The sequence below is a fragment of the Stenella coeruleoalba genome (assembly GCF_951394435.1).
Source record: "Stenella coeruleoalba genome assembly, chromosome: 7".
NCBI lineage: Eukaryota > Metazoa > Chordata > Mammalia > Artiodactyla > Delphinidae > Stenella > Stenella coeruleoalba.
In genome coordinates, this window is record NC_137153.1 from 33376598 (window position 1) to 33404493 (window position 27896).

At 37.0% G+C, this 27896-nt stretch overlaps 2 protein-coding genes across 3 annotated transcripts in view; one reads left to right on the forward strand and one right to left on the reverse strand.

Moving 5' to 3' along the window:
- The window catches only part of CENPP (centromere protein P), a 225726-nt gene that overhangs the window by 104244 nt on the left and 93586 nt on the right, over positions 1 to 27896 (forward strand). The gene's annotated exons all lie outside the window — the stretch shown is intronic.
- On the reverse strand, positions 1626 to 23754 carry ASPN (asporin). 2 transcript variants are annotated; one of them, XM_079927565.1, is made up of 8 exons: positions 23596 to 23754; positions 16385 to 16657; positions 12893 to 13005; positions 10506 to 10719; positions 9338 to 9448; positions 5709 to 5802; positions 5181 to 5319; positions 1626 to 2897 (listed from the first exon to the last, which is right to left on the reverse strand). In XM_079927565.1, the coding sequence occupies exons 2-8, from the start codon at positions 16626 to 16628 to the stop codon at positions 2700 to 2702; spliced, it is 1113 nt and encodes a 370-aa protein (XP_079783691.1). In that variant the 5' UTR covers positions 16629 to 16657; positions 23596 to 23754; the 3' UTR covers positions 1626 to 2699. The 2 variants fall into 2 exon arrangements, with proteins under 2 accessions (XP_079783691.1, XP_079783690.1); XM_079927564.1 differs by lacking the exon at positions 23596 to 23754 and having other exon boundaries at positions 16385 to 16885.

Sequence of the window (27896 nt, forward strand, 5' to 3'; positions counted from 1 at the left end):
AATTCAGTGATCATTTTTATTGTAGTATTTGAGAGGAAATAAGGATAGATGGTCATTGAGATTCTTTTTTTCTACCTTGAAGTCCTTAATAAACCCAGTAAGTTGTAGTAATTCATTTGTTTCCAAACTTCAATGGATTTCAAGTGGGTAGTATTTTGTATTTACCATAAAATGGAATTGTGGCAGAAGCTTTAATGCAGTTTTGGTTGCTTATGATTTTTATTAGTGATTTGTCTTTTGCAAACATATAACGAAAAATGGTTAACAGCTGTGGGATGAAAAACACAAACATTAAATACAGGAAATTAATTGCAGTGATTTCAGGAATCATTTCCAGTATTTAAAAAATTTTGCTGTCTTTTCTTTTTAGAAAAGGCTGATTTAGCTACTTTAAGCTTCTCTATTCAGATCATAGACTAATCTATTTGTTTAGATGATTCTAACCTTAGCACTAACCTTATAATTTAATTTAATTTCAAGAACTGGATTCTTACAATTTCAGTGAACATTTCACTTCTACTTATGTTCTTATAATTGGTATGATGTCACAATTTTATTTTTATGATATATTGTAGAAAAATGAATTTAAAAAAGAAAGAAAAATGAATTTTATTTATTAAAACTATTAGAACTTTAGAACATTTTAATTTTAGGATGATTATCATTGTTAGGTATTCTTCTGTTTTTAAAGGACTTCTTAATCTTTTATTTTTCTTGCAGTGAATTATTGTCCAGTGTAACAGTTATGCATGTTTCATGAATCTTTATGGTTTACAAAGCATTTTCACATATACTTTTATTATTCAATTCTTATAGCAACTTATTTGATCAGTATTCTCATACCTACCCTTTATAGATGAGAAGACAGGTTCAGAGAGATTGTGATTTGCCCAAGACTATAAGTGGAACTGGACTTCTGTGTATGTTTTTCCAACTCAGAGCTCTGTATCCCTGGGCTCTTTCTGTTACATCACTATTGGTGCTATTATTTTAATCACACTTTAATCTTGCCCCTACAGTTTTACCAAACAAAAATACGAACTATTTTGTTTCAGGTTTCCAAATTTGTGTCAGAATTTAGAAATTAAGTAAATTTTATATGAAGCAGTAGTTCTCAACCAGCTGCAATTTGGCTCCACCCCTTCCACCGGGACATTGGCGTTTTGGGGAGAAATTGTTGATTGTCACACTGTGGGGCCAGCGTGCAAGTGCTGCTGGCGTCTAGTGAGTAGAGACCAGGGAGCTGCCAGACATTCCGCAAAGGACAGGATAGCACTCCACACAGAGAATGATCCAGCCTAGAGTGTCAGCAGTGCCAGAGTTGGGGAACCTCACTATGAAGAAGAAGACCTATTTACCCATTCTTGACCTGGATATCCAGACCCTCCACCCCATTTTACATATCTGTAAAGTACTGCTCTCCCCAAAGTTATTTAAAGTCTAGTTTTTGAGGTGGTTTACCGTAAAGGTGATTATCTTTCATGGCATAGGTATAATTTGGGATATTTCGGTACTATTATTAAGAATAAGCATTAACACTTTACTAAAAATGTTTTAGTAAAAATATAAGAGTTTTATGAAAAATAGTTTATGTTCCTGAATGGGAGAGAAAAATTAAACCAAAGCAAAATATTTTATTTCAAACCAATATTTTAATGTTTTCCTTATTTTCTAGTTTTACTTATGTTGAACACCAACAAAAATATACGTTAAGTACTCTTAATTTTTGTACAGAGCTGTGCATTCTGTTTAATGCTCTGCCTATTCGGTTATACCAGGTGTGTTTTTCAGAGTTATCCAGTTTGTGCATATTTAAGGAGACAGTTTGGTGTAGAGTTGATAGTATCCATTCTCTTCCAACGAAGGTCTTACAAAGGGACATCTCAAAAATATTCCTTAGCATTGAGGTGACAGTGCTATGTAACCTAACAATTGACACACTGTTAAAAGCTTATAATAACTGTGATAATAAAAAGTGTGAGATTTTATATAAACACTCACTATGCATTTCTATAGAGGTTTTATAATCAGGTAATAATAGTTAAAAAGAAAAGCATGTGCTACAGCTTGAAAAAAGCTGTTTATGAATAGCATCTGTTGAGTTGGTAATAAACACTTAGTGAAGGCTTTATTATAAGGAGTTTTAAACATAAAGACAGTAAGGCTCTAAGGCATGAGAATTTGAATAAGATTATATCAAACCATACTTCAGCATTATTAGAAATATTACAGTAATACCCAAGTTTTTAAAGACAGAATAAGGATAATATAACATACTCTTTATATAACCGTACTTGTCAATTTTCTTTTTCTAATAGCAAATGAAAGAGCACAAAGTTTGTTAAGTCAAGCATTCCATTTACAGTACAGTTCTTTTTTAAATGCACTTGATAACAAAGTGTTAAATACTGAATGTCTTATTTTTTGTTACTGAGAAAGAACATTCAAGCATGAGATTTATGCAAAATCATTTATATGTAAAAGGAAACTGCGACAGATACTTATTTCCTTTAATCCTGTTGTAGTTTTTGCAAAATTCTGTTGAAATTTTTTGTCGTACAGTAAGTCAGTGGACTTACCACATGGGAATAGATATTTTGCTTATGTGCATAATACCACCATTTTAAATAGAGTTCAAGTATTCCAAATGTAACAATTTTTGAATTTTACATTAAATGGATATCACTAATTACTAATTATTACTTTCTGAAGTTCCCAAGCTGAACACTCATTCTGCTCAAAACACAACGAAATGTTGCAGGTTGTACTTCCCAATACTTCACTGGGTTGTTGAATAAACTTATTGCACTGTATAAAGACTTCTTCATCTTTGGCACTGTGGGGCAGAAGTCATTCACTCCCACTTTCGTAATTGAATTAGAATGAAGGAAGATTATCTGTTGTAGTGGGAAAAGAGTGGATTAAAAATACATGATAAATGTAAAAAGAAGATATTCTGCTTATAGTCAGCATTTGTTCATGGGTTTGTCTCTTTATTTTACACTGATTTGAATACATTTTGCTTAAAGTATATGTGCCCGTTTATGCCTGTTAAATACTTATTACAAGGACGCAGACTCCTGTGTTATATACAAAAGTGCTCTATGTGTGAAGTGTGGCGTAGCACTCATGCCAGTGCCCAGGGCACACTGCCTGGTCAGCACATGTCACTCTCCTCTGTCTCTGTCTCTCTCTGTCTCTGTTTCTCTGTCTCTATACACACACACGCACACACACACACTCAACGCACACACGTATAGGTGCGTGCGTGTGTGTGTCTGGTTACTTCAGTGCCATATTTACAATAATGTGTTTTAAAAGTATTAGAAATGAGCAGAAGAATGAAATTTAATGCTCTAAGAATGACTTTCAATATGAATGTGAAGAATTTTTAGCCAGCATTTTCTGTGATCAAAGGGAGAAGTGTAGAGCTGCTTTTTTGTAAATTTTATAGAAAAATATGTCTATCGACATCTTAAATATGTATCTGTAATACAACATCAATAGTTGAATTTTTATTTGCTCCAATGGATAAAATACAATTTTATAGGCTGTGTATGTGTCTTATTAAATTATTACTCAGAAAGAATGGACAATATAGGACCTTCCCTTCATTCCCTTTAATAGCCCTTTAAATTTCTTCCTTGGATTTTTTTGGCAACTGAGATTTCTGGGAAGTAAAAACAATCTACTTAATTAACAGTGTTTCGGCATATTAGGAAGAAGGAGCCTTTTGCTGGCAAGGCTAAGATACCAGTTCTAGCCGATGTTACCTCTAGATTTTGCCTTGGTGAGATTGATCTGAGCCAGTCATGAGAACTGTAGGCACTGCTAAAACCTCTAGTTTTCTGTTGCAGTCCCTGCCGCCCTCTATTAATCTTGGAGATTTTGTGACAGATGCATTATGTGGTTTCCTGGCAGCCCAGCAGCAGTGCAAGATGTAGTTTACCACAGCATTGACCTCATTGAGAATGGGGAACAGTGCTGGACATGAATGTATTTGCTTTGTGGACATCCGTTGAATTGTATCCTTATGACTATGTGTTATAATTCTGTTCATTTTTTAAAATGCTAGCAATAGCATGGATAGATTTAAGACACCCAGAAGCTGGGATCAGCGTTGTGGAGTAAAGTACTCAAAGACTGGACAGCTTGAGGGAGGAAAGACTCTGGTCATGCTCACTGGTTAAATAAACATTTAAACGCAGCGTTTGAAAAAATCAAAGCAAAAGTCATAATCTTGAAATGAGCATCTGCCTATATAGCACATCCATTTTGATGGCTTCTATTTCACAGGCTTCTATTTGTGTAGTGAACAAAACTTGTTTAAAGAAAAATTAGAAAGAAATCTAGAAGCAAATGGCTCAAGGCCCAGTTTTGTTCTCAATGTGTTTTTCCTTGGAAGATGAGGAATTGTATATCAAGGAAAGCACATGAGAGAAATGGACTAAGGTGACATAAGATTAAGTAGGGTTTCTTAATTTGAGGTCCACAAATGGGAATCAGGAGGATCTGTGAAACTCCTAAAATTATGTGAAAATATTGTCTCATTTTTGTTCTTGGGAGTATCTAAAGCTTTATCAGATTTTCCAACAATTCTGTGGCCCCTCCCAGCTAGTCAAGAGTTGCCAGATTAGAAGGAAAAGTTTTCTAGTAATGAAGAACAAGAAATGTGCGCCCTTAATGCTCCAAATACTGACTTTTAATTATATATTCTGGCCTGAGTTTTTAAAAAGCATGCACAGTTCTAATGTGGCACCACATTGATAGTGAAAATACCTGGGACTTCATCCACATGCTCTGCCTTTGTGAAATGTTTCCAGAATGAAAGGTTATATAATTTTACTTGATTTCCTCCTGACCGGTCCTGCCTTTACATAGCCACTGCCACCCCAGAAACCTGAAATTAGCTGTGTCCGTACCTTCACCACAATGGCCTTAGCAGTTTCAGTAGAAGAAACAGAGGGATGGAAATGGGTACCTGAACGTTTTAGCTGATATCTCAATAGAAACTGGTATTCTAACGCTCTCCTTGGCATAAAACACCTCGGCCAACCTGGAGGGTCTTTAAGGTGTGGATTACCATTGCTACTTGATTGGTCTTTGCTCCAGATACTAATATGTTTCATAAAAACAAAGAAAAGTACTAATATCTGCAAAACACAAGTAGAATATTTTACCTGGAGGTATTTCAACTCTTGTAATCCTGAAGGGATTTTTTTCAGTTTATTGTTTTCCAAGTGTATTTCTCTCACACGTGGTATGTTAGCAAGACTTCCATTTTCGATATCTGTGATTCTGTTGTTTCCTAGACCCAGCCTAAAAATGACATAAAATGCATCAGCTCTTGAGCAGATGGTATGATACATTTAGCTGCAAACACCACAACTGAGTTAGAAATATTTGTATATATGTTCAGAGAAAGGTATTTCATGGTTTCCTTTAATAACCTATTTCAGGATGTAACAGCCCTCTCCTCCACTGTCAGAAAATTTTCTGTCTAACCTATATGCAACAAAAGGGACATTTGGAAAGTGTCCTTTTCTCATTCCACTTGCTGTCCCTCTTCCATTACTGAGACAGAATGATAGCAGTTCCTTCTAGTTTTCCCTTAATTTTATGTCCCTGTACACATTCTCCAAGAAGTTTCATTAACATCTTCATCATATGGACTACCACTTCCAAGTTAGGATTTGGGGGATGTTTACCTTTGCAGATCTTTGTATCGTTTAAAATCCTCTAGTTCCACAGTTGAAATTTTATTATAGTCTAAATGTAGCTCCAGTAAAGTTGAAGGTAGTTCTAGCGATAAGAAAAGACATATGTATGTTAGATCAGGTTAAGACCAAGCCCTATTGATTATTTGTTTACTTGTTAAGTTTCACATTATAGGCTTAGGCAGTTTTGGGGGAATCTGCTTTTTTTTTTTAACTTTTTATTATGGAAAATTTCAAACATACAAAAATAGAAACTAGTATTATGAGACACCATGCTTTTGCCCATCTTCAACAGTTATCTCCATTTTTCCAATCTTGTTTCATCTACGCCAATAGTTATTTATTATTGATTTGTTTATTGACTTGTTTTTATTTATTCATTTATTTTTTTGCTGGAGTACTTAAAATCAAATTTCACACACATAATGTCATTTCCCCTGTAAAGACTTCACTAGACATCTCTAACCCATAAGGTCATCTTTTTCTCCCCTTACATAACCATCATGTTAGTATCACATCTAACAAAATTAGCAACAATTCTTTAATCATCTAATATTCCTCTCCCTAATGATCTCAAATGTATTGTTTTACAGTTGACTTGTTCAGGTGAGGATCCAAATAAAGTTTACAGGATATATTTGGGTCTTATATCTCTTTAAATCTCTTCTTCTATTACTCTTTCCTTTTTCTCCTCTTCTATTGATTCGTTTCAGATATTAATTTGCTTGAGATACTCCTTTGTAGATTGGGCTGTTGGCCTCCACATAATATAGTTTATCAGGGTTTCTAGCCCCCTTATTTCTTATGACCTGTAGTTAGATATAGAGACCAGATTAGATTCAGCAAATCACTCTTTCATCTGACAGTCTTTGCACTCATTTATTGATTACTGCTACCTAGATTTATTATTTCATTCAGAATGGGAAAATGGTGATTTTCTGATTTTGTCATTCGTTATTCATTTATTAGGTGAGATTGTTCTCTAAAGAATTTTCTTTCATTATTTACTTTATAATACAGTTTTTATAGAAAAAGCAGCATAAATGCTTGATTTTTTTTCAAGTAATGAATTAGTGCAATGCCCAGAGGTGACCAATGAATTTTTTTATATCATTATGAACATATGGGTTTTTTCCCTGATATGTTTGATCCACTGCAGTATTTATTCTTTTCAATTAGTAGTAGTTTCTGCATAAATTAAGGGAAGCATCTTCAGTGCCACCTGGCACATGGCAGGTACCTTGTGAATGTTTGCACCTTCTCTTCTCACACCTTCATATTCTGACCCCAGCCCTCCCCAGATTAACTGAAGCTGGAATGAAAGAGACTAACCAGAAAATTCAGTCAGATCTCATTTTATTAATCCTACACATAAGATACTATTTTTCAGTCAAAAGTTCTTGTTAGCTAGCTAGGAAATGCATTTGTTTTTCATCTCTTGCTAAAACATTTCCTTATTTTATTAGTAGTAAAGACTGTTGAAGGTAAGTTCTATCTTCAAAGACCTTAAACACTAATTGAGCAAGTCTATCATGTATACAAAAATTACTAGAAAAATATTTTAGAGTGTGCCAGTCTATTCTAGAATATGCTGTAGCAAGTCAAAGATGAGAGATCTCTGTGCATGTTGAGTCAGGAAAACTTCTTGGAAGAGGGTTTGTAGAATTTAAGGGGCCTGTCCTCTCATATGGATTTGGGTAGTTCAGTGACTGCCAACAAATATAGTATACTTTCATACAGATATTTCTATACCTACTCTATCTTCAAACAGGTCTCTCCTCCCCTCAACACAATACTATTATGTAACAGAATTTTCCAGATGAATAGGAAGGAAAACAGTTTCACTCTTCTTATGTTAACTTGTCAGGTCTGGTAAGAACCCTCTGGACCTCGGCCTAATTCATCCTGTCACAATGGGTAGTGATGATTGAATTGTAACATTTGGGCAGTCAGCCTTAACATTTGAGCAAATAAGTCATAAAAACAAAAAACTGGCTTTCGAATGTCATAAGGATCTTAAAGCAGTAGTTATGTAAATTTGGAGATTTGAAATTTAAATTTCTAAAAACATAAAATGTTCCTTTAGACTTTGGAAGAATCTTGAGAATTTCACGAGGAGTTAAAACTTCATTTTTAAGATACACTTTGAAACTTGAAGAGAATTACTCTCAGGATGTTTTGTAGTATAAGGAAGCTGCTGATGTAAATATAAAGAGCGATGATAACTGCAGGACCTCAGAGCCACAGCTCTGGGGTGGCGCCCTACTCTTCTGCTCCAGTATATCCTCTTATCCTCTCTGCCTCTACTCTGTCCTGTCCTCTTCCTCTTCCCCCTCACTCTATGTCAGCTTCCAGCTTATGAAAGGGATTTTATTTAACTTGTTAGGTACAGTATGTATTTTTGTTGTTGTTCTAAAGATTAGAAGGTAAATATAATATTTTTATGTTTCTTTTAGAAAAACAGCCATCTCCTTGAAACCTAAATTAAGGTTGTTTTTAATTGTGTAGTTCTGAATTAAACTGATTTTTTCTATACTGAAGGAAATTGTCTTTCTACTTTTACTTTAGACGATTTTCCTCCTAAATGAAAGATTAATAATAGCAGCTTTCCTTAATTAATAACAGCAGCTTTGCTGGGTCTTTTAAATTATCAGCATGTATTTGTCTTGTTAATCTTCTGGATCATCTGAGTAGTAGAAAAGGGGTTATGGTAAAATAGAAGAAAACAGGTTATTACTGCTTTTACTGTGGATACTGAAAGACAGGGCTGTTTGAAAGGAAAATGTTATTAATCATAGGGGTTATTTCTGATCCAGGTGTTAGCATAGAAGAGAGAACTTGTCAGGGAAGAGGAAGGTGTGACCTTGAGCATGGGTTTGGAGAAAGGCAAATCCAATCTAGTTAATCATCAGGCTGGGAGCTTAGAAGTAATAATTAGAAAACTGGTCCAGTAGCAAACTTAAGCATTTTACTTTGAGGCACCAGCTTCAGCTCATATGATAAAGAGCACGGTGCTCATTCTGTTATTGGTTATGTCAGGAGAGAGCATTTACTATGTGCCCAACATTGTCTTCAGACCTTTCTGTGCATCAGCCCATTAATCTACACAGCACCCCTGTGTAAAAAAATGAGGTATAGAGTGCCTTGCCCAGAGTATACACCTATCCCTGCCAGAGCCAGCGTCTGCCCCAATCCCTCCTCACAAGCCCCACCCTGAACCACTGCTGCAAGGCTGGGAGAAAGGTCTCTGGCCCTGTGCTTCTTCCTCTGCTTTCTTCTCTACAGAATTCTCACCTCTAACAGACACTTCACAGAATGACAAGTATAGATGAGTAAATGTTAGGAAAGAGACAGAAAATAAAAAGTCCTTTGCTTCTTAATGTTTGTTCGTACTGGGAAAAAAAGATTCTGGTTTCATACTGTCAAAAAAAGAAAAAAGAATTACATATGGCTCTTGATGTGTACATGAGAAAACACTAAATTTCATACTACACTGACCAGATATACTGGTAAAAAGAATTCTAATTGCAGTGTGGTTTTGACAGTGTGTACACTTTACAACCTTACATTTAATGGTCATTTTAAAATGACAATTCAATAAATACTATATAAATACAAACCTTTAGGAATTGAGGTCAGTTTTGCTTCTGCAATTCTGATATGAAACACTGTTACCCCTTCAAATGCCCCTGGTTCAATCCCATTGTTATCAAGAGGGTTTGCACTCATTTCTGTGGGGGGAAATTATATAATTTAGCATACATATGTTGTATGTGAAGGAAACTCACAATGCAGAGATGCACGTCCCAAGAAAGTTCTAAGAAGTGTGAGCATTATCGTTCACTCTCCTTCACTCAGTATATCTGTTTCTGTGTCTATCTACTCTCCTTTCTGTCAGTCTCAGAAAAAGACTGCTTTGTATTACATAGGCTGGAATATATAACAGCTTTACTATTTTGCTTTGAATTACTAAGTCAGTAACTTACTTATCACTCTTTTCCAACCGTAATCATAATCAAGGTTTCGTTATAGTAATGTAACATAGGAAAAAAGACCATCCTTCGTATAATTTAAAACCTTTGTGTTTTCCACTGTACATTTATTTATTTGTCACCTAAACTTTTAAAATTGTAAGTCAATTAGAAATTACTTGATTAACAGAAATATAACTGAGGAATGCCAGAAAGTGAAGCTATTTGGCTAAGTGCCAGGCACTTGGTTGAATTAAATGAGTAAATAAATGAATGAGAATATTGGTTAGGAATTTTGAATGGATATAGTAGGGGAAGATGGCATGGTTATACCATGGGTGTTAGAAGTAAAATAGTGTGTAGAATTGGAAGTATACAGTAAAAACACCTTAGATGAATAATCTTCAAAGCAGATAATGAAAAGTTAGATGTACATTCCAAATAATATCTGAATTAATGTTGTAGGTTGTACTTGAGTAGTTTTTACAATACATTAAAAATGATACCTTTAAATTAAATAAGAATAACAGATTTTAACCAATTAAGTGCAGTCAGAAAACAGAAACCACACTAAGGGATTCTTGAGAGTGCAGAGTGCATGTGTATTTATATTGTAAAAGGTGTATTTCTTTAAGTGCTATAAATTTTGTTTGATACTTTCACTGATTTATGAATGGCTTATCTAGGTACAGCTTACTAGATTCAAAAAATTAATTTTGGAAATTATCAGTCCTAAAGTTGTTAATGATGATAAAGATCTCTACATCTGCATATTGCTTATAATTTTAAAATGTTCCATTTATTTGTAAAAACTTACCTAGCACATGTAAAGAATTCATTCCTTTGAATGTCTCCTTTTGTATTTTCTTAACTTTATTGTCATGAATTCTGAGTTCTGCTAACGATTTGGGAAGATTAAGTGGTATTTCACTTAGTTGATTGTGGGACAGATATAGCCTTCGCAACTTCTTTGTGGTTTGAAAGGCTTTGGGGTGAATCTTTGTTAGTTTGTTGTTGTTCAGAATCAAAGCCTAGATAAAGCATAAAAAGTTACACCATATCAGGAAGTGGATGTGATTTACCAGTATTCTACAGTGATTAGTCACTCATGGAAATCAATGCAAATTATGTCATTCATATACTTTATTAACAATGTAAATAATTCTCCAGCCCAATCTAAGCTTAAAAAAAGAAAAATTTACTACTGAGTTGGAACAGTGCAAAGCTTTAACGATTGGTTTCACACCTTTGGTTTGTCTTTGAGTAGGTGACACGTGTTTAAGGCTCCCCTCTCCCATTTCTCTTGATGGAAGTGATGGATAGTATTATCTTTATCTTATCTTTTTTTAAAATTTATTTATTTGGCTGCATTGGGTCTTCGTTGCTGCGCGGGGGCTCTTTGTAGTTGCAGCGAGTGGGGGCTACTCTTCGTTGTGGCGCATGAGCCTCCCATTGTGGTGGCCTCTCTTGTTGCGGAGCACTGGGTCTAGAGCACAGGCTTCAGTAGTTGTGGCTTGCAGCCTCCAGAGCGCAGGCTCAGTAGTTGTGGCACACAGGCTTAGTTGCTCTGCGGCATGTGGGATCTTCCCGGACCAGGGCTCGAACCCATGTCCCCCTGCATTGGCAGGCAGATTCTGAACCACTGCGCCACCAGGGAAGCCCTCTTTATCTTATCTTAAAAGCTATTCACTCCACAAAATTAACTTCGGTACACAACAAATACGTTTTTGCATGATTTTATCTACTCTTAAAACCTCACCTCTGTCTTGTTTACTAATGTTTACCATTTTCCCCAGAACAGAGGCCTGAAAGAATAAACTCTTACAAAGTGCCCTCAGCATTCTGGCATATTTTAGACAATGGGGAAATGGTAGTAGTTTCTGGAGAATGACTCAACCTCTTCTCAGTTCTGTGACTGTTTCTCAGTGCAACGCGGCAGCACTCTTCAGAGAAGACACAACCCCAGAGAGTGAAAGCTTAATGCAGCCTGAATCTTTGTTCCCCACAGCCAAGCCCTTTGCGACATGTTGAGGGTTCTGACTGCAGCCATCTTGAGCTACTGGGGTGCGGAACTTCAGAACCAAAACTGGGAAAATCCTTGGTAATCAGGGCTTGCCACTCACCTAGTAACTATTTTCAAAACGTGCCAGATTTTGCAGAAACAATTTTCAGTGTTTCACAAGAGCAATGGCATTCCTAGGACTTTTTATTCCTCTCTGCTAATCTGGATCCTCTCATTCTTTCAGGGAGCAGCTCTAGATTATTTCCTTTTATGATTTTTGTCCCTGGTTCCATTCTACAGCAATCTTCCCATTGTTTCCAGAATGACTTAATATACGCCTTTCTGGTATTATTCACATTGTTGCTGTTTCACAGAAGAAATACAAATACTTCTGCAGTTAAACTCCCTTTACTTATTATGTTTACTGGTTTCACCATAGGCCCTTAGTGTCTCCTTGTTCTTACCTTCCTTTCAGATACATCACTACTTTTAACAATTTCAACTGAGATAGGTTAAGCCTAGAAGAATTTAAAATACATCTTGTTACCACTGGTAAAATATACTCCTTTCTGTGTGTGCCGCACACTCCATGTCTGTGACAGTGTGGAATCAGGCTCTCCCTCAAACCCAATTTCAAATAGAATTAGAAATTTTACCTGCTAAAATCTAGAGGCTCAAAATGCTAAATAGAAAAATAAGAATCTTATAAATCTTAGAAAATTAAAATATTAATGAGTATAGTAAGGAAAAGTTCTTTTTCATCTTTTGAGATCTAGAAAAAAAAGCCATACAAGTATATTTAGTCAATTATGTTATATTGCACATGCTGCTGTTAGAGCTTTGTGGGTTTGGGTACTGCTTTTCTTACATTGTACACTAATGAGTTCCTGAAAATAATCAGTTTTATTATTTTAGTGTATAATGACTATGATTACCTAAATAGAACCTAAATAGATCATAAGGACCACTTATTTGAATTCTTAGCCCGCTGCCTTTCCACCTGGCTGTTATTCAGTAAACATCAGTTGAATTAAATTATTAATTGAATTAAATCTATAATTTTTCATTAACTAGACCACTGCTGAATAACGGGGATTTTGTCACTCATCATACACAGAAAAGTAAGACTTGTTTACACAAATACAAGCAATCATTTTAGCAGTGACAGAGATTATCACTTAAATATTTGCATGTATTCTTACATAAAGTGAGATGAGTCCTTTAAAATCATTTTCTTTGATTTCCATAATTTTATTGTTTTGAAGGTCAACCATTCGGGTATCAAATGGAATATTGCTTGGGACAGAGGACAAACCTGAGAAATAAACAAACACGTTGCATATATGTTATATGCTAAAGATGAAATTGCTGATATGATAGAAATGTGCTTTTTTTCAAAATTCATGGTTACCATTAAGTAATAGATGACTCAACATGTAACAGATGACAAAAACATTGTTCTTTGGAAAGGCCTAAAGATCTTATCAAGTAACTTTATTTTTACAAGGTGTCTAGCTGGTTCTAGCTATCACCGTTCAGTCTGCTGCAAGGTGACATTAAATGGAGCTAAGTTGGGGGGTTCTAATATGACTACGAGGAGGAGATCTACAGCTGAGGCACAGCTTCTGCTGATGTACTTTTAACTAAAGAATATTAACATTCTTTGCAGATTTTCAGGCAGTTGTAGTGCTAATTGGAGCCTGTGGGTTTTGATCATTTTAAGAAGCATCAACATGTAGAAAGTTGTGCTTAGAAAATAGATAAATTATTTTCGTGTACACTATCAAAGACTTTACTACCCATTTCCTTTAATAATGAGCTCCTCTAATTAGTCGTAAATTATTTGATTTATGAAAACTTATTCATCCATAACATATAATTAACATCTAGGTGTGTAGTATACCTTTACTGAATTTATCACCCACAGCCTTAGCTCTTTTCGAGCTGTGTACTCTAGTAATAGCTTTCTTTTCTCTCATCTCAGCAGCTGCATCTTCCTTTTTGTGTAGGTACTCAGTAAATGTTAATTACATTATTTAAAGACTTAAGTGTGTTTTTCCTCTCTTAAAGAAGCAGAAAATTGCCAGGAGCTGTATGTGGCGCATTTCTTCCTTACTTTCCTTGCTTTCCCTAAATGGCTGAACATGTGCACCTCTGATTGTTGTCAGACATTCCATATGGTATTTATGCTTGACGAGCATGGGGCTTTCTTGGTGTTCCCCAACATTTTATTTTTGAAATGTTCAAACATACAGAAAAGTTTAAACAATTTTACAGTGAAAATTCATATTCCTTTTTCTCCCATCAACATTTTGCTATACTGTACTTTCTGTCCATCCATCAATTTATCTTTTTTATGTATTTTAAAGTGAGTTTTAGATATTACTACACTTCTAGTGGAGCCATCCTTACTCCTAAAGAGTAGTAGTATATTTAATAGGCCCAAATTGAAGAATCCAATATTGAAATACTGTGAATATCAGCATTTCACTTGACAGCCCTCAATTCTTTGCCCTTTATACTTTAAAATTGACAATTCTTTTAAGAAGTTTGACATAGATGGAAAGGGGTAACTTGATGGGTTACCAAGGTAACAGCAGTTTTGTTAGGAGATTACTTTGGTTTTAGAAAATGAAGTGGAAGTTCTTATAGGAAGGTAGAGGTTCTGCAGACAGGATCTAGTAACATAAACTTTGACAAACCTTCCCCTACCCTACCCCTGATGAATTTGGAAGCTCTGAAAAAAATTTCATTTCCTGAGGGAAAAAGATTTTTAAGTGTCCTTCTCAACTTCAGTTGTCATGGGGGACCACTATATGCTGCTAACAGTGCTGTGTCATTTTAAAGGTATGTGTCATACTATTACAGATATTCTTGGGTGAATTTTATTAGATTTTTTTCAAAGCTAAATATTCAAGAGACCATGTAAGTAAAACACTATTTGCAACCAACTGTCTGTCATGAGGCAGTTTGGTTTTTCTCAGTTCTTTGAAGACAGTCACATACTGGAGCAGAGCTATGCAGTGTTTCCTTCAAGGTCTTTAAGTTGAAGTAGAAAACTTTGTGCTGGAGTGAACATGAAGGCCATCACACAAGGATGGTGTGTGCTAAAGGTGAACATCTCCTTAGTCAAAGTTTTACCCAGAACAAACCCAGTTTACATCCAGCAGTATCAAAGTAGATATATACATTTTTATCCTGATCTTTGTTTAGCAAAGTGTTTTCTCAGGCTTCAACTCTACAAATTGATAGTGAAGTTTCTTCCTGCCTGGGATGCAGCTTAAAAACGACAGTACCAAAAGAAAAAAAAAAAAAAAGACCTTCCGATACTCCCTAATCTAACCTTTTCTCACACCAGGGTCTGTTTCAGCTTCTACATTTCTTCTTCCTGCCGCTCTTCCCACAGTCATTCTTGCCTGTGCTTCCAGACCAGCAAACGTTGTTTGCATCTTGTCATCTCTTTCTCATAAGAATGTCAAAGGTAAAGCTTAAAACCCATTTTTTCCTGGCCTGTATATTCCATTAAGACTTTACCAGCGATTCTAGCTCATAATAATATCCTCGTTTTGGGATGATTTTTGTTCACCTTTCTCATTACGTCCCATAATAACACTTTTTTTTTTTTTTTTTTTTTTTGCGGTACGCGGGCCTCTCACTGTTGTGGCCTCTCCCGTTGCGGAGCACAGGCTCTGGATGCGCAGGCTCAGTGGCCATGGCTCACGGGCCCAGCCGCTCCGTGGAATGTGGGATCTTCCTGGACCGGGGCACGAACCCGTCTGCCCTGCATCGGCAGGCGGACTCTCAACCACTGCGCCACCAGGGAAACCCAATAACACATTTTTTTAAAGTCTCTGGAGTTCACTGTAACAAGCTTTGACTATTGCCACGAATGCTGTGGCAGTAGGAAATGAATCTAAAGCTTTCAGAGGCACTGTCTGCTCATATGCGCTCTGGAAGTGGCCTTAAGTGGCCTCCAGGTCCAGAATGGGAGGTGTGTGCCATACTTTTGGTTTCCCACAGTGGGTCAGGTCTGAGCCATCTCCTCTTTTACAAATAGCTGAGTACAACAATTGTTGATGTGCATTCCTGTTACACCTCTCCCTGAGTATGCCCTTCTATTTGAGAGCACCTTCATTAGAAGTATTAAAAGAATAAAATACTCAGCAGAGAATTACACATTTTTAAGAGACTTTAGAAAGTGGTTTTTAGTTCAGCCATTTATTTTCTAGATAGTTTTAAACCCAAAACATTCAAAACAAATAGAGTATTGTCTTTAAAATGTCTAGATTAGAGATTTCACAAACTCTATAACCTATTTATTGTTCTGGATGGGCAACTTATTTTGTTATGGTAGAATTTTGCTAGGAAGCACAGTTTCAACCGGCTGACACTCTATAAGATGAAACCACAGTGACATCCATTCTCTCTAAAGGAAATTTAAATGTAATACTGATTCAAATTTGGGAAGAGAAGGAAATGTTCTGTATATGAAATTTCCATTGTTTTCCTCTGATTTTCTGGATTTTAAAAATAAGTTTGGATGTACTTTGGAGTTTGTTATACTTTTCAAAAATTTAAGTGAAAAATTCCTTTATAATCAGCTGATTTTTGAAATTTCAGTGAGGTCTTTCCTTATCCTTTAAATTTTGTCAAAACGACATTATTCTACAAAACAAGTTGACATGTGTCCTTACCTAGATCAGAACAGTGTACAACTCTCGAGTAGCACTGGCATCCAAACGGACATGTTGGAAACAGATCGAATGGGAAGAAGGGGTTAATTGGCTCTCTTGTTGGGAAAAGAGAGTTGTTAGCATCACTGTCACCTTCATCTTCCATGTCCTTCAGCATCATATTCTTCAGTGTCAGGTACGAAGGGTGAAATAAGGGTTTGGCAGAGCACAAAGTCAAGAACACTAGGAGCACATACTCCTTCATGTCGTCCTGTGTAGGGGACCGGTCTAGAACTAAGTAGACATTGAGGATTAAGTTAAAGTTTAAATAAATACAGTTCCTGCTGCTGTACATTTCTCAGAGCTGGCAAGAGTACAATGAAATGGCATTCTAATTTATTACCAGTATGAGAGTAAGTTTATTAAAAGTTTTTGGAAAGCAGTTCAGCAGTATGCATTGGAAGCTTTATAAATATCTTTATTTTTCATCTAGCAGTTCTACTTTTGGCATCTAGTCTCAGGAAACAATTCTAATGTGCATAAAGGTGTTCATCAGAGAATCATATATAATAGCAAAAAAATTAAAGATAATACTAATGGTTAAAGAGAAATAGTAAAATAAAATAGGGTATATTTATTCCATGAAATACTTTGGAACCCACAAAATGTTTGCAAAGATATTTAAAAATATGAAAAACTGTTTTTTGAAATAAAAGAAAATATAAAAAATCTATACATAGTATACTTACAAACACAAACACACACAAAACCTGGCACAAATATACCTAATTGATGATAATATCTGGATGGTAGAGTCATGAATTACTTGTGTCTTTTTTTTTCTTTAATTTCTATACTGAGCAATAAGAACTACATTTATACTTAGGAAACAAATAAATGCTTTTAAAAACAAAAACATATTATCATACCTGACTATTTACTCCTAAAATCCTTCCATTGCCTTAATATCTATGTCACTTTTAAAGTAAAATCCTTCATATCCCCTTAGTACATCTGGAAGTTTTCTTTTAACTTCTCTCCCACCATCCTCCCCAGCCTCACTCTCAGAGTTGGTTACTTTTTTCACAGTGTTATTGGATTTCTTCCTTTCAATCTGTTCCATTATCTAATACCTGATCCAAAGCATCTTTGGTCCAGGCTATTCTTTTTTACTGATCTTTCCACTGAGTTCCTTTTGTTTAGTTTTTTTGCAGGGGGAAGGCATGGGGTGCTTTCAGTTGTAGTTTTTAAAGCCCACACAAAACTGGAATGTATGAATGAGAACCTTCTGAGAATAGATTTGTTGTCATCTGATGGTGGATATTCCTACAGGTATGTTTACATATCATGGTTTCTTAACCATCAACTGTAAAACATACATTCTTTGTACTTTTCAAAAATTAAAAGCATTATGATGTCATCTAAAACAGACTTATACCTGTCTTCCCTTTGGGGCATGCAGTTAGCTTCACATAATGCCCATTGGTGAGTCTGTATCCTGGCAGGAGGGAGTCCACACCCAGCCAGATCATCCAGCAGTGTAGCTGTCCTGCTATGCCTGAGCACCAGATAGCACCTTAGCCACAGAGGGCTTCTAGAGTCAGTCAGAATTGGTCCAGCCTCAGGAAGACCTGGCCCTCCAAATCCTTGAATTATGCCAGCTTCTTACAGTTTTCTAGAACCCAGAAATCAGCTTTAATATCTCTCCACAGCCTTGCTTTTTTTTGGACTTAAGAATCAGAAATGAATTAACTAACTTAATTAAAATATTCATTTATATATCTTTTAATCATCAGAGAAAGGTTTTTTAAAAAACTCTACTGTCATCAGTGATTAACCTGATAACTAACATTATTTAACGCTTAGAAATCTATATGGCGACAAGTACATTTTGCCCTCTGGGCGGCTGGACATGACCAGCCTTATCAGGTTTCCCTATGAGAACTCACACTCAATTGTGCTAGGAAAGGGGAGATTACAGGACACAGAACAGAAAAGATTTTTATATTTTTATAATCTTATTCTGAATCCCACTTCAGAACCAGTTCTGTCCTTCCATCTCTACACTGCCTGTGGAATTGTCAATTCAGTTTATTCTAGATACGTCTCTCACATTAACCAGGAGGCCTGAGAGGTGTAAAGAGCTTCAGTGGCTTCCCCAAGGCCACATAACCAAATTGAAGTGGAAATTGAGTTAGAGCTCATGTGTCCCAACCCATTCTTTGCATCTTCTGCTGCAACCCACACAGGAGCACACTCCTTTATCTTCTTTTATCTAGTGGCCTCTATCATCTCTTCCTTTCCAGCCAGTCCACATGTTGCTGTCCTGTGTACATCTGTACATAAAGGAGTGCACTCACAGCTTTCGGAGGGTGGAAATGGGAGTGGTTGTGTGGTCAGATTTGTATGGTGCAGAGAGAGATTGTGCTGGCAACTCACGGGCCAGCAGCTTCTGTCAGCCGGCCCTGGGGACAAGCAGGTTACTATTCCAGTCACCTTGGAATCCTGGCACAGGCACCTGGTTTTGGTCAACTAGGCTTCATTTCCAGCATCACTTTGGCACATCATTTCTGCTTCTTAGCTGCCCGCCTAACTATGCTCCATTATGTTTCTTGACAGTAGGCTTCTTTGTGGTTCCTGGCTCCTTAATGCTTGGTGCCCTGCCTTGCCTTGACTTCCACAATTCTCATTCTTGAGCTAATTTAGCTCTTGGTCCTTAGCAAAACCAAAGATTGTCTCTGGTACCAATTTATTCTTTAAGATTGTTCTGCATCGCAGCTCTATATTCTAGGACCATAGCTGCCCCTGACCTTATTTGACCTTGGTAGAGAAGTTAGTGAATTAAATGTCATTTGAAGTCATGTCTCTGGCTTTCTTTGAGGTTGCTGGAGTTTTTCATTGGGCATTTATCAAGTACCCACTGTGTACCAGGCACAGGGTTAGGATACATAATCCATGAAGTAGAACATGTTTGGATGTTCAATGGACATGCTTCTCCCTATCCACTTCTCCCACGCTTCCTTGCTCAAAACACAACCACAGCTCCTAATCCGCTACTCTCAGGTAAGTGTGGGATTGTTGTAAAAGTTAATACTTGAATGTCAGGTACGCTAATAGGAAAACTAAAAAACAAATGCTCAAGTTAGTAAATAGAACTAAACTGTGTGTGGTCAGTGCTGGCTGTGTACACTCTGGCTCTAACATTTTGGAATAATCTCCAGATGTGTGGTCCCCAGACTCTGAAAATAAAATTCTTCACCATAAGTTTGTGTACTCCTCATAAATTGTGTACTCCTCATAAATCTCAGTTTACTATTTGAGACCAGTAGAAATAAAGACATCTATAAAATATACATACATGAAAAAAAGGTTGAAATAGAATACACAAACCTAATAAGAGGGATAGTGGGCTTATGAGTGAAGGATTATTTTCCTGTCTATGGTGCATGTTTTTAAAATTATTATTTTGCTTTTTAAATATTTTAAATAGCAATCTGCAAGAAAATGGTCTTTACTCTGGTCCTCCATATACTTTTGCCTTTTCTTGAAACTTTGCCACTTCTAGAAACATTAGACAGTACAATTAAAGGTTTCCCATACACTGCCCCCTCAGAATTCAACCAGCAGTGCCTACCTTCAAAATAGTCTGGAGCCACAATTTCTTGAGGGCTAGCACCATTTACTCTGGTCCATGGGAGATAAAAGAGTTTTAATAAAAAGTTATTTTTGAGTTGGTTGGTTGTTTGAGTTTCATTATTTTTGTAGAAACTTAGAGATAAATAGGCTGTAGCTTCCCCGTCTAGACCAGAAAAATCTATGTAATGCATAATTAGACCTAAGAAAATGGTAAAACTTTAAAAAATACATATAACAAGAGGAATATGTTAGAGATCCAAAGTGGGAAGCCAGGATGCAATGCCTTGGCTTTCCCTGTAGCCTGGCAGCAGGGCCAGGGACTTGCCTTCACTCCTGCAAACCCCATTTCCTGCTGCAGTCATGTTGCCCTATGATGTAGGAGATCCCTGGAGTGGAGTGTAGGCTGGGATGAGGGGGAGCAGAGCAGTTGTGGCAGACTTAGAGGGACACTGGTATGAGGAGCAGAGCTGGGAGGAGACACAGAAGATCAGTGCTCAGGTGAAAGAGAGGAAGAAAGCCAAGCATGAGGGAGGGGACTTATTTCTCTTACATGTTCCCTCCAAAAGGGCTGCTGGTCAGCCTACCTGTGGGGCCAGGAGGAGCCTCAGCCAGTGTCCCTCCCTTCCTCTCTCTTCTTTCTTACACTGATAAGCTACATGAGTTCCTCCCTGCCTTAGATAAGATGGTGACTCTGGCCTGCTATGTTAGGCAGTGGCTTGTCTATGGTAGTTGACAAGCTTTCCAGTTGCTGGCTGGTGGGGGCAGCCACCAGTCATGCCCTTCTGGACCCTTCCCTGGTGAGTGAGAGAGGAGACATGTGGAAGCAGGAAATGCCATTTAGTTGAAACTCCCTCCCAGTGTTGAAGTTTCCTCCAGAACATTGTAGACCAGATGGTGTGTCTGCTCTCTGATTGCATGACTCCAGTGAGAGGACTCAGGGAGCACACCTCCTCAAGAGGCATCCAGTTCCACTGCTGTCCATCTGTGGTTGACAGGAAATTCTTTATATTGAGACCAAAAATGCCTTCTGTCACATTCTTCTCTCTGTGCTACTTCTGTTTTCTGTTAGTTATATGAAATTAACCTGATCTTTTTGCATTCTCTTATCCTGTTTACTTGAAAAGAGAAGTCAGGAGAACCTTGATTCCATGAGGAATTAACCATTTATTCCCTTCATTTGAGATGGCAAAGGCTTGATTAAAAAAACAAGTGATTATAGACCCCAAACCTTGCCCTATTCTAGTTAAGCAATTTTTTATCAGTAGAAAAATATTGGAATGTCCAAGAGGGAACACTAAATAGCAATGTTTTTTCCCCATTATTCAGAGAGTGTAGAGAATATTGTTTCTCATTTAAATGATGACTCTTAGTTGTTTGTTTTATTTTTAAATTTTGCGTTTATTAATATGGGTCAAGCTCTTATTTGTTTAGTTTTGGCAGTATTTAGATTGTTATTTTTAAAACCTTTAAAAATGTTTATGTCTTGTTCTCAAGAAAGCTCAGTATTTCCCTGATACAGACGTTTTGACAGAGTTTCTTACTCATGGAAAACTTTGAAATTTTGTTTCAAATTTCTCTTACTCTGAATAATATTTGAAATACTATTTCAGTGCTACTGCTGTTATTACTAAGCCATGGCACATTAGAGCCAGGAGAGGCCTTTGAGACTTTGCTACCATGCCCTCTTTTATAGCAGAAGAAGCCGAAGCTGGCCTCCTCACTGCTGCATTGTCCACCCTTCTGCTTGGCCTCCTCTAAATGGGTCTTATTCCCACAGTGACTTCCAGACAGTAACCAGGCTCTCCTCGGAGAGGATGGGGTGAGAGGCTTGGCCATGTTCTTAGGACTGGAAATGTAGCTTGAGAAGTGTCTTTCTGAATTTACATAAGCTCCTATTTTCTGCTTAAATGTTCCACAAACTGGAATGGAAAATTTGTCTAAGTGAAATGGTATTTCCTCTCAGACACTATCATTAGGAAAATAAATCACTGTGCTTTGAAATCCTATGCTTAAAGTTCTGCTTGGCTGAAATTCCTCTCGATTCACAAGTACCAACAATAGTTTTCAGTATATAAATGTGATATAACATGCTCTGTGTATTCGCAGAAGGAATCCAGACTAAATTCTGGTGTAGTCAAGGCACAGCCTTGTAAATGGACAAGTAAGTTAAACTTTGGAAACTTATTCACAGTACCTTTTTGTCATGGAAACTGATACTTTTAAAGCCTATGATTTCCTTAAAGAGATACTTAACTTTACCTTGAAAGTATAAATAGCAGCTGATTGAAGAACTTGCTGGCTGCTTTTCCTTTTATATGTTTTGTCCTTCATCAGTTTTTCAATGCATCTAGCAACCTAGCTACTGTCTTTAAAAACTCCTACCTCTTCATTTTTCTATTGTTTCCTATGCTTCCTTAAAACTTGTGCTTGTAAAGTTAATCTCTTGTCTCAAACCTCAGATCAGATATCTGAATATTCTTTTTTAATTAAGTAACTGTAACAGAAGACTGCATATCCTCAATTCTTTCCACCACTACCCTATATGGCTAAATACTAAAAACATCAAGATGCTTTTACACATGTGTGGGCTTATGATTTTTTTTTTAAACAACTCGGTTCTTGGTGGGATTTTTTAATTCTTTATTTTTAGAGAGATATATACCCCCTGAGATTCTTTGTGACTTAATCCTCTATACCATGTGGCTACTGTTTATGGCTGCCACACCTCCAAATAAGTTAACAAGAAAGAATGCTGTGCTGTATTAGATTATGAGGGAGTAGAATATCAAATACATTGTTTAATTTGTTAAAATCTAATATTAAATAAAAGAGGGAGTAGAATATCAAATACATTGTTTAATTTGTTAAAATCTAATATTAAATAAAAAATTTATTTTGGGAGGGGACAAAGGAAATCTTTGTTTTACACTCCGACTGGATATTGTGAAAAGAAGTTTCTAATCTTTCACATTGAATATAGGGCTAATTAAACTATTGCTGATAAATATTCTTTCTTAGAGTTATATGGATCTCCATTTTAACTGTCCAGTGTCATTTCATTACATAAGAATAAGGAATACATTTATTAAGGCAAAATATGAATATTCAAATATGTAAGTAAAAACATTTGAATAACTCATATATTTTTAAAATACCTTAGAAAATATCATAGTTTCACATTTTGAAAAAATCTTTTACTGTTTTCACTTAATGTATTTGTAATATCCCCAAACTTTCTTATCATTCATTATTAAGGTAATGTTATTTTCTTAAAAGAACATGTTCACAAGATATTTGTTTAAATGATTTTAAAAATCAATCCTGTTAACTTTTATGGTAAAGTATAATGACAGGTTATCATTTAGCTATTTTAAAAAGTCGCAATTATGTTGAAAGTAAATCCATTATATGTAAAACATAAAAGCTAGAGTAATTTTAGATATGTATTTAAGTGCTATTTTTTAAGACATTATACAGATAAACTTTAAACTATATTATATAATTTACAAGCATTTATGTTAATAACATTAATGTCCTCTTAGTATTGACTAAAACAATTGTACACTAGTACATGAAAAAAAGACATGAAAACATACCTTGTAAGAAGAGAGTAAGTTCTCCTGAAAGTAGAATTTTCCACCATGTACTACTTATCTGTAACGTAAATGTTCTCAGCTACTATTTAAGAAGAAAATATGAAAAGATATTACATTTAAAAGAAAAACAGCCTTCTGCAGAGCCTGGTGTGGCTGCACCCTGGGTGACACTGGAATAAGCTGCTTCCACAGATTAGCCCATGTTAGTACTGAGAAGCAAGATTAAAACTTGTTACTGCTCATGTGTTTTCCATCACTGTTTGTATCGTAGCCAAGACTTCTAGCTAAACTCTAGACGTCTACTGGAAGATTCTGAAGAAAAAAAAGAGAGTTTAATAATTCATGGCAACTGGCCATTGAAAGTGCAGTCAAAGCCATTCAAGAAATACCTGATTTGAAAAAAATATGAAATTCTTAAATGAATGAATACTTATAAGTTACAAATTTAAAAATCACTCACTCTATATAGACTAATATTTATCAGTTTTAGGAAGGAATACTGAAAGAGTACATTATTGAAATGTAAATCCAATCTCCAGATGTACCTAAGAAAGGAGCCATGCTGTTAATTTTCTTCTGATGACTGAAGCTGTTACATCAAGCATACGTCTCAAGAATTTCTTTAAAAGCTTTTGGCCCTGCCACAGGCATGTCAGGGGAATTGCAGACCAGGCCCTATATAATGCTTCTGGCCCCAGCCTATATGCTGTGATACAGACATTGATGCAAGGATACAGGTGAAGCCTGCTTGGACTTTCACTTTTCAAGAGAATATCACCTATGACCACATAGCATTTAGGGAGGACATGGGAGCAGGAAGACAACATTCACAATTAGGCCTGAGAGAATGCCCAATTCCCACATCAATTAAGACATCATCCTTCAAGAGGACATTTTTCTAAGTCTGGGTACCTAAGTACTAGGTAACACCAAACTAGCATCTTCATGACGTGCAGATTTGGGGGCCAGCCTGTTTGCAAAGCGTGTTTCCAGTAGTTTAGCAGAGTCTGGTCTCTCCTGACACAAAGAATCTGACTGTTGTTTGTTCCTGATTCCCAGAGAAATGGCACATGTTGAAGCAAGCCATAGAAAAAGTACTGTGCCTCCAATGTGCAGGACACCCAGCCCCCACTTAAATAAAATATACTTCTGTGGCCCTCACATCAGACAGTCCCATATGCTGGCCTCTGCAGAGCTTTAGGCCTGCCCTGGGTGCAGCACCTGAGGTTTGGCAGGCCTCCTGTTTGGTTATAATGCTCATGTTCCCATTTATTCAGTTATGTTTAGTTCGAAACATTTGTCTGTTACCTTGATGAATTGGGACATCGTGAGTGTTGAACTGGATTTTATTAACCTGAGCTCCATCAAAGCAGTGGCCATAAATGAGAAGCTCCTTGGGCAGAAATCTGTGTCCTTCACAGTGTTTTGTTTTGTTTTTTTAACTTTTAACTGAAGTATACATTACAAAAAAATAAACATTGTAATGGTACAGCTCAATTAATTTTCACAAACACCTAATCAAGAAATCCCAGCACTCCTGGACCCCTCAGAATCACTCTGTCTTCAGAGGAGGCCGCTGTCTGACTTCAAAAACCATAGCTTTCTGAACTTTATATATACAGTGCATTCTCTTCTGAGTCTGGCTTTCTTCATTCAGCGTTATGTTTTAGAGATCCATCCAGGTCATTGTGGTTAGCAATAGTTTGTTCATTCTCATTATAAGCATACCTTCTTGTATTGCGCTTCACTTTATTGCATTTCACAGATACTGTGTTTTTTGACAAACTGAAGGTTTGTGGCAACCCTGTGTCGGGCAAATCTATTGGTGCCATTTTTCCAACAGCATCTGCTCACTTCATGTCTCTGTGTCACATTTTGGTAATTTGCAATATTTCAAACTTTTCCTTTGTTATTATATTTGTTATGGTGATCTATGATCAGTGGTCTTTGATATTACTACTACAACTTGCAGAAGCCTCAGGCGATGGTTAGCATTTTTAGCAATAAAATCTTTTTAATTAAGTTTTGTTCTTTTTTTTTAAGACAGAATGATATTGCACACTTAATAGATCACAGTATAGTGCGCTGGGAAACCCATAAGTACGTGTAACTTACTTTATTGAAATATTTACTTTATCACAGTGGTCTGGAACAAAACCTGCAATATCTCCAAGGTATACCCATATTATATAACATTCTTCTGTATGAATATGCCAGAAATTATATATTTTATATGTATATTCATATATATATTCATTTAACTGGGTTAATTTCCATTTGGAGTGTAGCTATGAACTTTTAAGCATTCATTGATCTGTCATTTGAGGCTCGTGTATGTGTTTCTGTCAGGTAGAATTGCTCTATATTTAAAAATTGTGGGGTTTCCCTTGTGGCTCAGTGGTTAAGAATCTGCCTGCCAATGCAGGGGACAGGGGTTCAAGCCCTGGTCCGGGAAGATCCCACATGCTGTGGAGCAACTGAACCCATGCGCCACAACTACTGAGCCTGTGCTCTAGAGCCCGTGAGCCACAACTGCTGAGCCCGCGTGCTGCAACTACTAAAGCCCACGCGCCTAGAGCCTGTGCTCTGCAACAAGAGAAGGCACTGCAATGAGAAGCCCGTGCACCGCAACGAAGAGTAGCCCCCACTTGCTGCAACTAGAGAAAGCCCACACGCAGCAATGAAGACCCAACGCAGCCAAAAAAAATAAATAAAATATTTTTTTTTAATTATGGGGCCTCCCTGGTGGCGCAGTGGTTGAGAGTCCGCCTGCCGATGCAGGGGACACGGGTTTGTGCCCTGGTCTGGGAGGGTCCCACATGCCGTGGAGCGGCTGGGCCCGTGAACCATGGCCGCAGAGCCTGCGCGTCCGGAGCCTGTGCTCCGCAACGGGAGAGGCCACAACAGTGAGAGGCCCGCGTACCGCAAAAAAAAAAAAAAAAAAAAAATTATGAAGTTTCAACTTCTCTTGATAAGTAAAGCCTTGCCACTGGGTGGCTCCTGTTTTTGCATGGCAACACTTGGCTGGGGCTGAGTGGCAGCGCTTCCTCTCAGTGGGATGTGTGCCTCCCACTCTCTACCTTTGCCTGTGCTCACACAGTGTTCCTCTCCCACATCATTCTACCAGCCTCTCCTCACCTCTCAGTCATGGCATCTGCCCCGCGACCACCCGTCTAGGCAGGGTTCTGCCACCTTGTCTAGAGAGCTGGGAGGCACTTCCTGTGAGATTGTTTTTCTAAAGATGTGTTGCAGCCTCTCTCCTCTCCTCACTTGTGAGCCCTGAGCTTATCTTCCTCTAGCATGCTGTTGTGCTCTTTAGTCAGAAGGCTTAGGGAAAGAAATGGGCCCTGGAGTATAATGCCAAGATGCAGGTGGTCTTTCTGGCTTATTCACCCTATTCTGCTGACATTGTGACTAGAGGTACAGCCCAGGGCCCAAAACCCCTCCCACAGTCTTGGAGCTGCTGGTGGGAAGCTTTACCTCACAACTGCAGAGATAGCCCAGCGTGCACAAACACACCATTTGGATATAAACTGGAGTTTTTTCTCCACACCTTTGCGGGTTGTCATTCCAGACACATCAGTGTACCTCCTCTTCCCTAGAGTATTGTGAGGAAAAAATCTTCCTTTTTTGGTTCCTATAAGGGTCCTATGAAGGGGACCTAATTCTTTTCTACATGTTTGTTTTTTATTGTTTGGCTTTTGTCTCGTTGGGCCTTGGTCTAAATACTGGAGAATTAGTGTTACTATATCAAACAGTGTCTTTGGGAATCATGAATAATCTGCACATTATTATGTTTTAAACAAGATAAGTTTCAAAATTAGAAAAGTAATATTCGCTCTACTGACATTTTATGAACAGAAACATTGATTGCATAAAAGGAACATCAACACAAATTTCTTGTGTGGCCCAATATATTCCAATCATGATGAAAATAAAAATAAATTGCTTACGCCACGCTTGCATATAATTTTTAAGACCCTTTCCTGACCTTCTGCTAATGTAGAAATGGAGAACAGTGGTCAAAGCCCAAACAAATGAGAACTGGAAAGGACCTTAGAAATCATCTCATGCAAATTAAAACTCCAATGGGTGAGGAGTAGGGGTGACTGTGGTCACATGAGACACCTTCCTGAGCTCAAGTATCACTAAGACGATTGAGTTTTATGATGTTTGTCAGCTGGTATCTGGTGCTTCCTCCCCTGTTTACCTTAACCTTCTGAGTACATTGGAATGGATTGTGTACTAGTCTCTCATAGTAGAAATTACAAGGAAAATTTTGTCCATCCGTTTATTCAAAG

Coding starts and splice junctions, on each gene's coding strand:
- ASPN (XM_079927564.1), bottom strand. CDS start 16,718: ATGTACAGCAGCAGGAACTGTATTTATTTAAACTTTAACTTAATCCTC. Junction 9,449..10,505: donor GAATTCTTTACATGTGCTAG/GTAAGTTTTTAC, acceptor TTCCCCCCACAG/AAATGAGTGCAAACCCTCTT. Junction 5,803..9,337: donor ACTGACCTCAATTCCTAAAG/GTTTGTATTTAT, acceptor TCTTATCGCTAG/AACTACCTTCAACTTTACTG.